Below are 14,512 nucleotides of genomic sequence, written 5' to 3'. Positions count from 1 at the left end.
CGCACGCCATGCTGACCGTCTTCTCCGACTTGGTCTCAGCCCTTGACAAGCACCCTAGCCCATCATCACTCATACCGTATGGGACACCATCAAAACGACACAAACGCAATCATGGGCTGGCAACCAACTCCTTTCTTCGAGCCGCATAGCACCACTTTCTGGGAGACTCAGATCCCGCGGCCCGCACGGACTTGCCAACGGCTTCTATGCAGACCATGGATCGCCTCGACGCAGCAACATGCCCTCACAATCCACGAGGAGGAGCGTCCCGCGACCAACGCCACTCGAATGGTACCCTTTCCTAAACAAATTATACACAACCTCTTCTCGCGAACAATACGATCCGCGGCAAAAAAGAACCCCCATCTTACAACATCGTGGCTGTTCTAGATGCCAGCCTCATACAACGTACTTTCATCTCTAGCCCACACAAGGAGCTCCTACAGCTATTTTGACACAGACGGATCTTTTCCTTCAAACTCGACAAGCTATACAAGTTTATTGACGCCCACTTGCTCGAAGATCGATGCCTGGGCACTCTATCGACAGCGGTTGAGTCTTGGTGGACGCATTTAGTCCGCAGCACGCTCCGAAAATGCCCTCGATCGTTTATTGAAGCGATGTTTGCGCATGCGAGCGTGGCCTGCATGCCGACTTGATGGTCAGGGGAAGAAGCGTGTGAGCATACTCTCATCATTCATAGTGCGTGTTCGGGCGCAAGTTTTCAGACAGACAGTTACAGTATTAGTGAAGAAGTCAAGTCAATTACCATGAGAGAAACATATATCGAACTGTTCAAGATCATCATGACAGGTTATTTGTTAACAATATACTCGATGCGAGAACAGTACCTCCTTGTGATCATCATTTTTGTTCAATTTCCCATCACGCCATACCGTTAGGTTCCGTAATCCATAGCCCATGGTCATCCAACCTTTTCCCGTTGTCCAATCCCGACATAGGCCTCCTTTCCAACTCCTGGTATATTCAAATTGTATGAGCCCACCCATATATCCGTTGCACAAGTCATAGCCTTCCGTAACTTCCTTTTCCGATCTCCATTTCCGACGTTCACCTAGCATTCTGATCTGACTCCCCTCTATTTGCTTCGACGTCGTCTGATCATCTTCATATTTTTCCAAGTCAATGCGTAAAACTCCCTCACCCTTTTCGCAGATCTTTTACGAGGCGCCTTTGCAGGCACACTCGGCTCAATTTGTGGTGGAGGAGCAGCAGCAGCAGCAAGAGTATCTGTCTTTGTACAGCTTGACGCTGAGGCTGGAATCTGCGGTTCAATAGTGGTATTGTTTGAGACCGATCCTGCTGTTTTCGACCACGTGGTGGTATTTGGTGTAGTCGAGCTCATGGTGTCAGACAGCACGTTTTCGTCCACATCAAAAGGCTCATCGGGTGCTGCAGTGACGCACACAACTGGAACCTGGTTGGTCGTCTGCGGTGCACTGCTGGCATGTGGAGGGAATGCCTTGTCGTGTAATGAAAGCAAGCGTCTCGGCCGAAGGCTCAGTCTGAAGCTGTGGCCAAAGATGACTGCTCCCCTCACCTCCAGCTCAAATGGCCTTGAGGATGATGTGTCCTGTGACTTCTTCTTAGAAAGCATTTGGACACGACCATCATTCTTCCCACGCCTATCAGAGCCTGTGCACTCACAGGGCTCAAAGACAGGCTTTCGGGCTGGCCAATAGACTTCGTTCATCAGCTGCAAGGGATGGGAGTTCTTGTTGCCGCGGATCCTGAGTAACTTCTCCAGAACCTCGACACACACTGCCATGAGGTTTCGACCCGGAGGAAGCCTTACCACGAACCCGCATTTGTCGCACGACCTTGTTGGGTTGTTCGCCCCTGGCTTGATGAGCTCTCCGAACCCTTTTCCAAAGAGGGTTATTGCAGGAAGATGCGACACGATGTTTGCCCACCCATCGCCATACTTTAGGAACGGTAGCTTCAGCCTGTGGAGGCGCAGGTCGCGAAGGGTAGCCACATCCATGAAGTCGAATCCTTCCAGGACATGGACGGGCATGCCCCATGAGGTACTCTGGTTGTTTGCTGCCCTATGCTCTTGATCAACGATTTTCTCCACAAGGAGCCCTATGCGTTGTATCCTCGTGTTTAAGCTGAAGTATCCAGGATCCCTTCGCTCAGCTTCGGCGTCTACAGTTCCAGCATCCAACAGGACTTCAGCCGCATTTTCCCTTAGCAGAGCTAACTCGTTGAGTTTCCTGATCTGATCCATGTAATAGCCGTTGGGCTTTTCCCTGTGATCTTCCGATAGCGAGGCTCTGACGAGGTGAAGGTAAGCTCTGGAGCCATCGGTAAGCCAGCAACGCTTATCATCGACATCGAACAGCAGGAAATGCTGCTGCCCGATGTGTCGAACGAGGGCTCCGTAATGATTGTCGGTAAGGCCAGAGATGAAGCGTTCCCTGTTTCCTCTTTCGAAATCCGAACTGAACTTGAGAAAGCTGCCAACGCCAATGCTGGTCGTAACAGGCCCCCGGGAAACGTCCTTTCCAGCCAGCGGTAGGCCGGACCATCCGATATTGTAGTTTGCCCCAGGGGCTCCTGCAATGCATCCATGTTAGAGAATATTTCTGGTCGTCTTTTGATCCGGTGCGACTTACCTATGTCATTCTGCGCCTCCGAACACCATCCCAGGATGTGGCGAAACTTTGGGAGAATTCGAGGAGCAATAGAGATCCCCTTCGATACTCGATCATCTCTGTATGGCAGCCTTTTTCCAGCTTCAGAGACGATCAAGTGCCAAGAGATGACGTTGTCTTGCGCCTTTGTGGGGATCAGCATTGATGAGAAGCCCTTGATCACCGTCTTTCCCCCCCACGTTGTCATGAACTGGCACTCTGAAAGAGTTGCCATCATATCAAAGGGCAATTCCAATCCGGCCTCAACCAAGGAGTCTTTTCTTGGCTTGATCGGGTAGCCAGTCACAACAACTGGGTTGTTGAATAGGCGATACCAGCATTGGCCGTTGGCACTGGGTAGGTTGTCCTTCAAGTGTTCTATTTCGGTGTTGACTCTGCAGACGAAGGTGTTGTCGAAACCGTCCTCGTTCACATGCGCATTGAAGCCGCTAATCTCCGGGTGGCAGAACGAAATCACGCCCTTCGGGTGAAAGGAGCTGAGAGTTGTGGCAAGCCATCCAAGTTGGCTGCCAATATCCGCGATTGAACGAGCTGTTCCAACTGTCTCAACGTGCATCGTCTTCTCGCCAATAGAGACTCTGATCTCCGTCCCGACGTCTTCGACAATGCCTATGTGATTGTCAGTCCGTCTAAGAGTTGCATAGGATCAGCCGCACGCATCGTTGACCTACAATTAGAAGAGTTTTTGAACGGCTTGGACGCATTATATCCATAAGCCTTGTATGCCCGTAAGGCGACCTGGATAGCTTCTACCAGGCTGCATTTGATCGTTGGCCAGGTCTGACACACGTATTGCCTGATAGTCAGCGCTTGGGCGTTGGTGCTGGAGCCCGTCAACGTAATTGCTCTCGGGAGGGCCTCATCGGCATCGATTGCATATCCCTGATCCTCCATGTATGCGAAGATGTCGCATGCAACATTGAAAGTCAGCTTCGAGGGTTTTGAGAGATGCCTCTTGCTAATCTTCTGGTCTTTAGATAGGCCTTTTAGAATGTCGCTGGATATCTTCTCCATGGTATATAGACCACTTGAAGATGGACTGAGCTCTCTCTTGAGTTCTTCAACGACCCACTGGAAGGCCGGGCCGGCCGTAATCGCTTCCCGGTACTGCGAAAAGCCTTGAGGCGAGTTCATGTCGCTATCAGCATCGACAGCGGGATTGAGTCTCTCCTCAGGGACTGATGAGTTGCCTTTCTGAGATGCCCTACTCCATATCAGCCTAATTCTTTCCGTTGTCGACATGAGATCCGTGTCCGAGAGCGAATGTGCGGTTGGGTCTTGCTCGGTCTCGTAGAAAGCGGCCAGTGATTGTGCTATTATTCTGCGTCACTCGTGTTAGGCAATCTCGAACAACAGGCAAATGGAATGTATTGGGAGTCATCAAGAACTTACAGCCGATGCTTGTATACAAAGTACCGAATGTCTTGGTCAACTTGAGCCTGCGACTCCTGGCCCTTTTGCAGGGCAAACGCTGACAGCAATTCAGGCAGCAAACCCACTGCAGATGATACATTGTCGTCTGTGAGTAAGGGCCGAATCCGCTGATAGAGATGGCGAGTCAACTCCCAGATATAGTCTCGAGCGCGGTTTGCGTCGACAGAGCTTTGCTCTGAGCAGACTGTTTGGGCCTCAGCCATGTCTCCAGCATCCCGGGCAAGGGACGCTTTCATTTCCGGCTGGACATTTTGCGATTGGCGTGCCCAGTTGGCTGGGCATGCGGTTGGCTCATCTCCAGGCATTGACGCATATGCAGAATCCCTCTGCTCAGTCGGAGCAGCTTTGCCTTCCGAAACTTTGGCAGTGGTAGCCAAAAGCGCATCAAACATTCGAGCATAAAGCCTGAAGGCCATCCGCTTGGCATATGTCGAAGTCCTTCGAGACCATTTTGGAACAGGAAACCAGGGGTCGGATTCGTTCGCCACGGTATAGTCGCGATCGATAGCATCAAGCGGACTCTTCAAATCGTGTGAGGCTGCAGAGGAGTCTGTTGAAGATTCAGGGCCTGGTAATTTGCCCGCCTCGGGCTCGACATTGATGCCGCCGCAAGACTCATTGTCCTCCAGATGAGACAAATTTGGCAGGGCCGCGTCTGCCAGTTCGGTAGAGCTGACACCGCGCTCAATATCAATCTCCTCGAACTGGCACCCTGTATGCATCAGATTGGCATCCGAAGACGCAGGCTTCTGGGACCTCTCCCTCCGCCTCTCGGTTTGCCGTTCCATTTTCAGGGGTCGCTGGATGAGATGGTGGTCTACTTGTCGGAGTGTCGGCTCAGAGTCGCCACGAGGTTTTTTGTCGCACGAAGGTGCCCGCAAAGTTGCGAATGACACTGGAAACGAAGCTGCAGAGGTTCAGCGGCCGGTGGTCTTGGTATCGCTATCGCGTGGAGGAGACAGGCGGCGGGATTGTTGCGAGGTAGCTGCAGGCCGCAACTCAGCAAGGCCCGACGGCCATGAGCAGATCATCAAGCCATACGACGCATTCGAAGAGCGATGGGTCGATGAAGTTAGATGGAATGATTGGGAGCGATTGATGAAAGATGGAGAAGAGGATAGATCACGAATAGGAAGGAGAAGATAGATAGATAATCTAAAGGCAAGGGAAGAGGACCGCCAGCCAGGTACCATCCAGTAGGGACTCAGCCACTTGAAACACAGCCATTTTCGCCAAGGATTCGACTCTCATTGGTTGGATGCACGTTAGATTGCGAAATTAAGGCTGTTCGAGCGTCGCCCTTCACAGCATGTGGTTCCACGAGAGCTTAGCAAACATGAACCGAGGTTGCTGCTGACAGATCTTATCGATCTGATAATAACGAACAGCCTTCGATTCTGCTTCCGCGCCACAAGATCGACATCTAGCTCGAGCTTAACTTAGTGCAACAGCCATCAGACGAACTGTTCCATAGTTTGCGTGTCGATTCCTGCACTTCTCTCCCTGTCTTATATCAGTTCGTGGTATGACGTAATACCTAAGAGCCCCGCCATCGCGTCTCTTGTCAATGATAAGATGAGAACTACTACTACTACTACGATCTTGGACTTGCTCTGGAGATTGTGTCGAATATACCTAGGTAGGAAGATATCATCTGACCTCCAGCTAGTAATAATTTCTCCAAGGCACAAACAAGTCCACCTCGGCTCGTGAGGTATTGCCAATACGGGGGGGAAATGAGAGATTCGCATTGGCTGCTCCCTTGCAGCTCCCTAGTGAGTGAATCAGCCGTTCGTTGGGCATCAATCTGCGAATGCTGCCCGAGCTCTCACACCAATTGCAGTTTCCTACACGATAATACTACCAAGTAACAATCATCAAGGGCATATGTTCATGTTAGAAGTTCCTCTGATATGGAAAAGGCCGACAACTTTCCCTTGACAACTATCACAAATGTCAAAGCCTAGACGAGGGCCATCATGACTCTCTTAGCAGGTAGTTTGATGTCATCTAAAAACACAGATGCTTAGAACTACGTCACTCACGATGCTTTGTGTTGAACACTGCACAATTTGGAAGAAAGGTCAGGGCCAATTGGGAGCCGACTACGTGGCTAGCTATGTACTTCCCAGATGACTATCACATGGCACCATTATATCCTGCTTCAAAAAAACGCACTGCTTTGCGAATTGCTTCCAGCTGTTCAAGCGTCCACAAATTGCCCCTTTCATTGAGGATTGGCTGTCAGTGCTTGAAAAAGGGTGAAAAGTCACAGCAAATACAAATGACGGGACCGTCTCTGATACGAAAATGAGCGAAAGTTATGTAGGCGAGTCCAAGTCAAGGGCTCGCTGTGTCTTAGCAGACTCTGATGACCACTGTCAGAAAGCAATTTCTTGCTGTTCAACATGACTCATTGACAGCCCCTGAGGTTTTGAAGTTGGAATTCATGTGTTAATGCCTTTCTTTGTTCCTGGTTCGAGCTGTGTAAACAGACATGAGCCAGCCTGAAACGGAAGTCAAATCGCAAATACAGATGATATTTTAACATGTAGCTCTCGTTTCGATTTCCATAAGGAGTGTCAGAAAGCTGATATGTCGCGATAAGTGAACAAACTCTACACAGAGTGTGTACGGTCACTCAGGTTTATCCCAGCATCAGTTGTGCAAGGCTTATAAGCACCGGAATACATATCTCTAATTAAATGCACATTGTGAGCTCTTCCAAGACTTCCAAGTATGATTATTCAGAGAGCTCCTCTGTTAAGAGACCCAACCCCTCCGTACCCTGCCCGTGGACGTCAGAAATCATCTATTCTATCTGAAACACGAGAACTCTCCGAGGGTTGGCTTTATTGGTTACTAGTAGTCCACAATGCATTTTGTTGGTACCCTGCAACTCTGTTGCGCCTTCAAGCCTTTTGAAGGAACGAAACCTCATCCTCTCGGGCTTCAAAGAGTAATATCGCAGTATGGCTGCCCAAGCGTCACTCCGCGCATCTGCATCTCAGCCCACTTGAAGCTCACTTAGTTTAAGAAAGCCATGGAATCTAAGTCCATGATCCAATTAAGGAGAGAATGTCAAAGCAATTGCCGGGGCTCCCTTTCAAAGAGACTCCTTCCTAGATTCTTCGCGGAGCTTCTCATCGCGGTGCTTCTCCGTGAAATGCCGTCATCCTGCAGATCTGCCAACGAAGACATGCACCTCAACCCCATTGCCCCTGCATCAACATACACACTGCCCAGTCTTGGCGTTGCCTTCGGAGAACACCACAGTACTCCGGTCTAGTTTCCTAAAATTTGAAGCCCCTTACTCCATAATGCTGGCGCTACTGTGTGTCATGGTAGAGGAGGGGATGGTTAGGCCTCGATTCGAGGCCGTTTTGGAGTAAGAGATGCCCGCTAGTCCTCGGTACAGTCTCGGTCAGGCCTTGGTCGAATTTCTGTCGGACGAAGGGTGATAAATCATCAAGAGGCAATATGATCACCTGAAGCTTGCATGAACGAGTTCTATTTGATAGGACGGATTGATTGACTGAAATTGGTCGACGGTCGAGACTAAAAAGGGGCTTTAAGGCCTACTCACCTATAGGCTCGATACCCAGCTGCATATGAGTACCCGACCATCGGAAAGGATCGATCACCGAACGAAATGTGTTGTTCAGCCACACCCCTCTCCTGCAATTCAATTGCCTTGTCGGATAGGGAACGATAAGTTCGCCCTGCGCAGGAGGCTTGGTCGCCTTTCCAATGTTTTCCATGAATCATCATATCATGTTGTCTCCCTCAAATGTTGGGTAAGAGCCACGTGTATCATATTTGTACAGGTACGAAGAATGGAGATTACGGTAGGATCATCAAGAGGTTGGCTGATTGGTAGGAGTTGCCGCTGATAGTGGCTGGGTATCATCAAAAGTCATTGGTTAGCTAGACAGGGGGCTGGAAAGCTCATAATGCACCATGAGATTTGATGTACCTCATGTACTTCGTATTGCTATCTAACCAATTCGCCCTCAATAGCTACTGTTTAGATACGGGAATATCGACTGAATCTCATAGGTTGCAAATACAAAGCATTTAAAAAGGAAAATACCTTACACATAAGGAGAGTATTGAGCGGCTATGTCCAAACACCAGACTAACCAATTGCTAGCCAGATTGAAACCGACGAACATGACATTGGCTACGCAATGAGTATGCAGGAAGTAATAAAACCGTTTGACTCTAGGAATTGGTGGCGTATGGGCTGTACACTCACGCTCTGAAATATAGGTTTTTGTCTCTATACAAATTTTCTGTCCAGAGGAGCTGGCTTCTGCTTTGTTAAACTGTGTCTCATGCTGTGAGCCATCTTGCTTTACAAATACATCTGTCATTATTCTGGTCATCTAATGGTAATTTTAGTGTAATCCTTTGGGTTTCCAAATGTACAAACCTCTTTGGAACGAAGTCCTTTCGTGTGATATATCGCCTCTTCTAAGGCCGAAACTTTGCTTTTCCCAGTTGCCTTTTCCAAATCCTCACTTTCGCTCACACCATACTAGATCAACATGAGTCTGAGAGCACTGATATAGTACTGCATGTATTTAGGGAGCGACTCGGTAGAATCGTAACAAGTCCAAGTTTATCAACAGTTGAGTCTGTCTGGAAAGGAACAAGTCCTTAAGTACCTGAATTCAGAAAAGAGGAGTAGTAAGATATGTGCCATAGACGCTTAAGTTCTACAGAAGCAGCTGTAGGTGTTAAACTTCAAGCATTTTATTTGCTGGTCTCCGGGAAATCTTTTACTGCATGTCTTTCACTCTGTTTATGAAATCCCTACGTCTCAACAAAAACTGCTAATATAATGTCAACTCCATAGAGCATACGGAAAAATTGTATATTTCCAGGGGCTTGATCACATATCTTTTTTCTTGATGACCGTAAGCGGGATGATACAGGAAACTACATACTATGAGAGCTTGGCCTCATCCTCGAGACAACTCTGCTGTTTCGCGTCATCTTCATACCTCACGAAGATCAAATCTGAAGCATGATAACTGCTTCAAGCCTCTAAAAGGGCCATTCGACCGTACGGAGCACATGGTGAGTCGTTAGAAGCTTACTTGCGTGCACGTGCTTACGTGTAGTGTGACGGTCAGGTCTACGCCCCTTCTCCGTCTCACCCCTGTTCTTCACCGCTATTACGATCGAGTGGTATTTCCTCATGATCTGCCTCAAGGATTCGGTCACCTAGTCTCTGTTGCCTCGTTCTAGCTGTAGGCAACCGTTCAACTAAGCCCAATAAAGGTACCGATACGCGATTGACACTGCAAAACGCCTTTATTCCCCAGCTCACCACCTGAAGTACAGTCACTATCGGCTACCTCCCCAGCATACCTTATGCAGAGGATGGTTGAGTATGAGCGGAATTCCGTGAAATGATGTCATGTCTTGGATGCCTACTTTCCAGTGGTATGGTACTTTGAGCAATGCAGAAGCTCCTGACAAGCTCTTATGCTCGGTAGGCTACACAACGGATAGTTTCAGGGGTACAGCGAAGCCTTATTGAGAAGGTACATATCGCTTGTCTATACTCTCCTTGTATCATGTGTTACCTAGATAGGAGAAGAAGGCTCGGTCATATGCTATCAGCGTGCCGACTGGACCGCTCGCGGGACCTATTCTATACGAGTAGTATGACCTGTCACGGGCCACGAGCCGTCCCTCATTGGTTGCATGATCCACCAGCTACGATGACTTGCAGCAAAGACTGGTCCCATGATTGCTCTTATACAGCTTTGGTGGTTATCGATAGGCTTCCAAGAAGGCAAAGTCCTACTCTTTGGAGTATTGTGGATGATCGGACCCCGAGATCTAAGCCACAAGTTGACGTCTGCCGTTGGTCCGCCGAAGATCCTTGGCGAACGCGAACCCCTTACGGAGGAGATGCAGGCGGCCCGTTCTGGCGCAAGGCAACCACCAGAGTTACCGACATGGGCAGAAGAATGCTTACACATTGGCAAATTGAGCAAATTTTTTTTTCCCAGTTCTGGCCATTACTCGCGCAGACTTCGGATGCTCGGGACAAGTCGTCGGAAGAAAAACTTTCGCGCTCATGTATGATACGAGCCTCCAGGTAGCTCCACGAGACTTTAGTGGAGTAAAACTTGACGGCTGACTCTGTGTGAGTGCATATCAGTTTCGCGGTTGGTGATACTGGTATGCATTACAGTCTGCGGAAGGTGAGGCCTTCATGATGAGGCTGAAGCCACGGCATCTGAGTGGTAGCCTTGTGTTTGTGTCTCTACTTCAGGCTGAACTGTGATATCGAGCCGTTCTAGATGTTTGTAACTCGGAGATGAAGAAGCCTTATGACGTTGAGGTGCTCATCTTGACAAAGTCTGATAGGTCCAGAATGTCTTATTAACCAGTCCGTTTGCGCAACATGCAACGTGTGTTATACGTTATGTACAGCTGCCTGATTGCATGTGATTTAGCTAGTAAAGAGCTGGATTCTAGTTCGGTGTGAATCTGGGGATTCCAAGTCATAGCTCCATCCGCTAGCAGCAGAAAGCGCTCTCTTCAGCCGCTTAGGCGTCGGCTCAAGGCATAGACTAGTCGATTATAGACAAGACACAATCAGGCGAATTTGCTAGTAGAACCAATTATCACGACTTCAAGGCATTGCACAGAGTCCAAGCAGTTGCCTAGTATCACCGGCGGAGCCGCGGAGTACCGCTTCAAAATCCGCAGGCAGGCATAAGGCGTCCCGAGGAGGTCTTTCTGTCTCATTCTCAGCTTGATCCTCCTACGCCATGTTTCGGCCATCAGGGTGTTACGGTAGGACAGCTGATAGCGGCTCATACGGCTGTCTACATACCTCCCGTGGTGTGTGACATGAGAGGATAGCCGCAGGCACAGTCATATCGACAAACTCGCCTCACGAGGGAAGGAAACAAAAGCCTTGTACAAGAGCAAAATTGCACGTCTCTCGGTGGGGGGAGACAACGAACATTCCAGATGTCTCACAGAAGAATAGAACGTAGATAGTTACTGCGTTGACGACTGGATACCAAGCATTGCCAGTTTGATGTTGTGTAACAATGGGTTCAAGAGCTTAGCATTTTAGCGAGTGAGAATGCGAGAGAAAATAAGGCAACCGCATTAGCGCGCTTGTTTAGGGTAAGCCTTATGTCACATCCCAACAAGGTATATGTCGGAGAAGCTAATGCTCCCAGCGGTTCCGAAGGCAACAAATCCCTAAGCTCCAAACTTACCAATATATTCTTCAAGAAACGTTTTCCCATTTTCCAATTCTATATTTGGATACTCTGGAGGATGAGCAGGATCGACAGTGAAGATCCATGAACTTGTAGTCTCAAAATTGGCCGCCTTACAACCACTGCATACCTATACATCCTATGAGATACACATGTCGCATCTACACCAGGCATCATTCATCCAACGGCTGTGATGTTGGTTCGACCTCAAACAACGCAAATAACACATCAAGACCAACGCTCGCAGGGAATTGACAACCATGGTCTCTTGCGGATCTGCATGTCATGTCACATCTAGAGTACTCGTACCTTATGCAACACGCCTAATATGGCGAATGCTCGTCACCGAAAGTTTGAGGTATGGACTTACAACACTCGTTACATCAACCCACGGCAAGGCTGTGTCCCATAGTCCCGGATGACTTGGGCAAAAGTCATCCAGAAAGCCCAAGAAAACCCCACGTGTGGTTGACAAATTCTACTTCAGGCGTCTCCCGCATATTGATGTGCACCATACCGACATATCAATTGCGCCCGCGGTTTTGATAAGCCGCGAGGCTGCACTCTATCCTCCTGATATGTGGCATACACGCGCTTTCCGACGCACTTCTTACCCCTCGTTCAGGCATTCCTCCCGCGTACGCATGCCCCTCCATAACATTGAGAGCCTTCAAATCACGTCACAAAGGACCGATCATTGTGCGTCTTCCCCTCACTGTTTTGTGCTTTGATCGGCCCTTCGCTGTGAAAGAGGCAACCTCCTCATGAATCGCAGCCAGCAAGAGTGGCAGAGAGTGTCACAAGTGATTTTGCCTAAAGGAAGATGACGGTTGCCTTGTACGGTATAATGCATATCTCGTATCTCGTGAAACCCCTTCCGACAACTCTTCATAAAACGATAGGGTAAGCGGGGAAGTTAGAAAAAAGGCATCAGCCTTGAGTTTCAAAGGGCTGCAAGGCTATTTCTCTAATTTGTCCACCTGTAATCATGGAGGGGTAAGGCTGACTGTCAATGCGTGCATCCTTCATGTCGCATGACGGACACTCTTTATTGTAAGAGCACTTTTGTACGGCGAATCCCATCGGAGCAGCCTTTTGTCGGAACGTACTAGTCACATACCTTAGGTACTAAGATCCTACCTAGATATCAGGTAGACTCCAGCTTTACCAGGGTAGACTCCAACCACGACGCCTCAACAGACCCCAATAGTGAATGCAATACAACCCCACAAAATTGATAAGCCAGTTCTCGACCAAGGTTCTTCAACAATTCGAAGGCTTCCGTAGCTCAGTTGGTTAGAGCTTCGTACTAATACTTTCAAGCCTTGCGCTAAAAAGCATTGGTAATGCGAAGGTCGCAGGTTCAAGCCCTGCCGGGAGCAAAAACATCCCAGTTGCCATCGAGTTGTTATTTTTTTGTCTCTTTTGATCCCTTTTCTTTTTGCCCCTGATCAACTCCAAAAGTAAGACAGCAGAATTGCGATTCAACTGTCAGATTTATCTTTTGTCTATACGTCTGCGTTGAGCTTACCAGTGTTCCAACGACGACTGATACTCCACTTGTGTTCTTCTAGAAGAGTTCGAAAACGATGGATCCATAGTGAACGTGCTGCCCACGTGCTCTCCTCGCCATGCATCAACCACGTGCCAAATATGCCGGTACCTCGTGGGAGGAATAGATACTTAGTATCTACTCCCGCATAGACACGGGACCGCCGCTGCTTTGCATATGCCAGGAATACAGCTTGAGCTGAAAAGGTACGTACCCTCTACGAGCCGCACTCGGTCGACAGAGTGCTGTGTGGTATGGTATGATAGACGGGAATAGTTCCAGGTACGGCGCATCTAGCTGTGTTTGAAGCAGCTCAATACCAGCAGAATGATGTATCATGAGCATAATTAGCTTTAGTCGGCTCACCAAGTCTGGCAGAAACGAAATAGGTGCCTTAGTATGTTCAGGGCAAGTTCAACAGGAGCAGTCGCGGTACCGGCCGCGGTGCCGGAGAAGGCTCCGTAGAACCATGTCAGCAGGGTCACACATTACACCCAGCGTGTCTGTCACTGATAGAACTTTCCATCGCAAGGAAAGCTGCAGAGTTGAGCCAAAAGTTGATTGTTCACGACTGCCAATCGCTGTTGTGATGCCTACTGAATTCTGTTAAACAAACACCTAGACCTCCAAACCTCACATTTTCAAACTTCAGATTCCCCTAGGCAAACCCCCAATACATCATCAGACTCCAATAGACCCTTAAAAAATCCGGAACCTGAGAGATATTCCCATCCAGCACATCATTTACCCCCCCCCCTTAAATCACCCTCTACAGGCCCTCCAAAGCCCTCGCTTGAATACCAGCATCCGCCATCCCCGTTCACTAACCCATCCACATACTGCCTAGACGAGCTCCCTTGATCCCCCAACACCTCACCACCCCAAACCACACACTCCCCGCCCCAGTCTCGCCCCTCACACACCATACGTGCTTCAGCGCCGGCCCCGGACTCCACCCGTTCGTCACAGCAATACTGCTGCCCCCAATAGGCACTGCCGCAGCCGATTGTGATATCCCTGACCGGGTGCTGGAATCCGATTCGATCGTCAACTCCTTGTGAAAGTCTCCGTCGTGCATCGGTTAGCCCCAACCGCATACACGGTACTCGGCACCATGATAGCAAAAAGAAGGATAGATATGACTAGTCGTAAGCAACAATCGATCGTCACATCTCCCCGACATTCCCCAGAAAATGTAACGTTCAGATCCAGGGGCTGGGCTGCCAAGCGGAGCCGGGGCTGTATAACTTGATATCATGTATTTTTAGAAACTCTAAAACAATGCTCTAATTGCACCAGACAAAGGGAACCAAACGAGTGTACTGGAAAGGCAAGAAAGAAAGAAAGCAAGAAAAAAATGGACCAAGAAAGCATTTTCCCCAAGTCACTTATGCACCTGTGCTCCAGGCGCCCCTCGCTCTAAATTCAAACATCCATCAAACGCCCATGTATGCAAACCTACAATATGCTGTATGCGGGGAATGATGGAGTCTCTAATGTGACTGACGCGGAGAACCCAGCTTCTCCGACTCGGCACCCAGGCTGACAATCTCCCGGGCGCCATCGGCGGACGATTTGGATGTAGA

The 14,512-nt window shown here is 49.0% G+C and overlaps 1 protein-coding gene across 1 annotated transcript; it reads right to left on the bottom strand.

Annotated features, from left to right (window-relative positions):
- Nucleotides 1-1,099: 1,099 nt before the first annotated feature.
- Nucleotides 1,100-5,154, bottom strand: TRIREDRAFT_122971 (uncharacterized protein; the record flags this gene model as incomplete). Its single annotated transcript, XM_006967211.1, has 4 exons — nucleotides 4,071-5,154; nucleotides 3,350-3,999; nucleotides 2,640-3,287; nucleotides 1,100-2,580 (listed from the first exon to the last, which is right to left on the bottom strand). The coding sequence occupies exons 1-4, from the start codon at nucleotides 4,898-4,900 to the stop codon at nucleotides 1,100-1,102; spliced, it is 3,609 nt and encodes a 1,202-aa protein (XP_006967273.1). The 5' UTR covers nucleotides 4,901-5,154.
- Nucleotides 5,155-14,512: the final 9,358 nt, after the last annotated feature.

Source organism: Trichoderma reesei (genome assembly GCF_000167675.1).
Source record: "Trichoderma reesei QM6a unplaced genomic scaffold TRIREscaffold_16, whole genome shotgun sequence".
Taxonomy (NCBI): domain Eukaryota; kingdom Fungi; phylum Ascomycota; class Sordariomycetes; order Hypocreales; family Hypocreaceae; genus Trichoderma; species Trichoderma reesei.
This window is presented reverse-complemented; position numbering and strand designations above follow the sequence as displayed.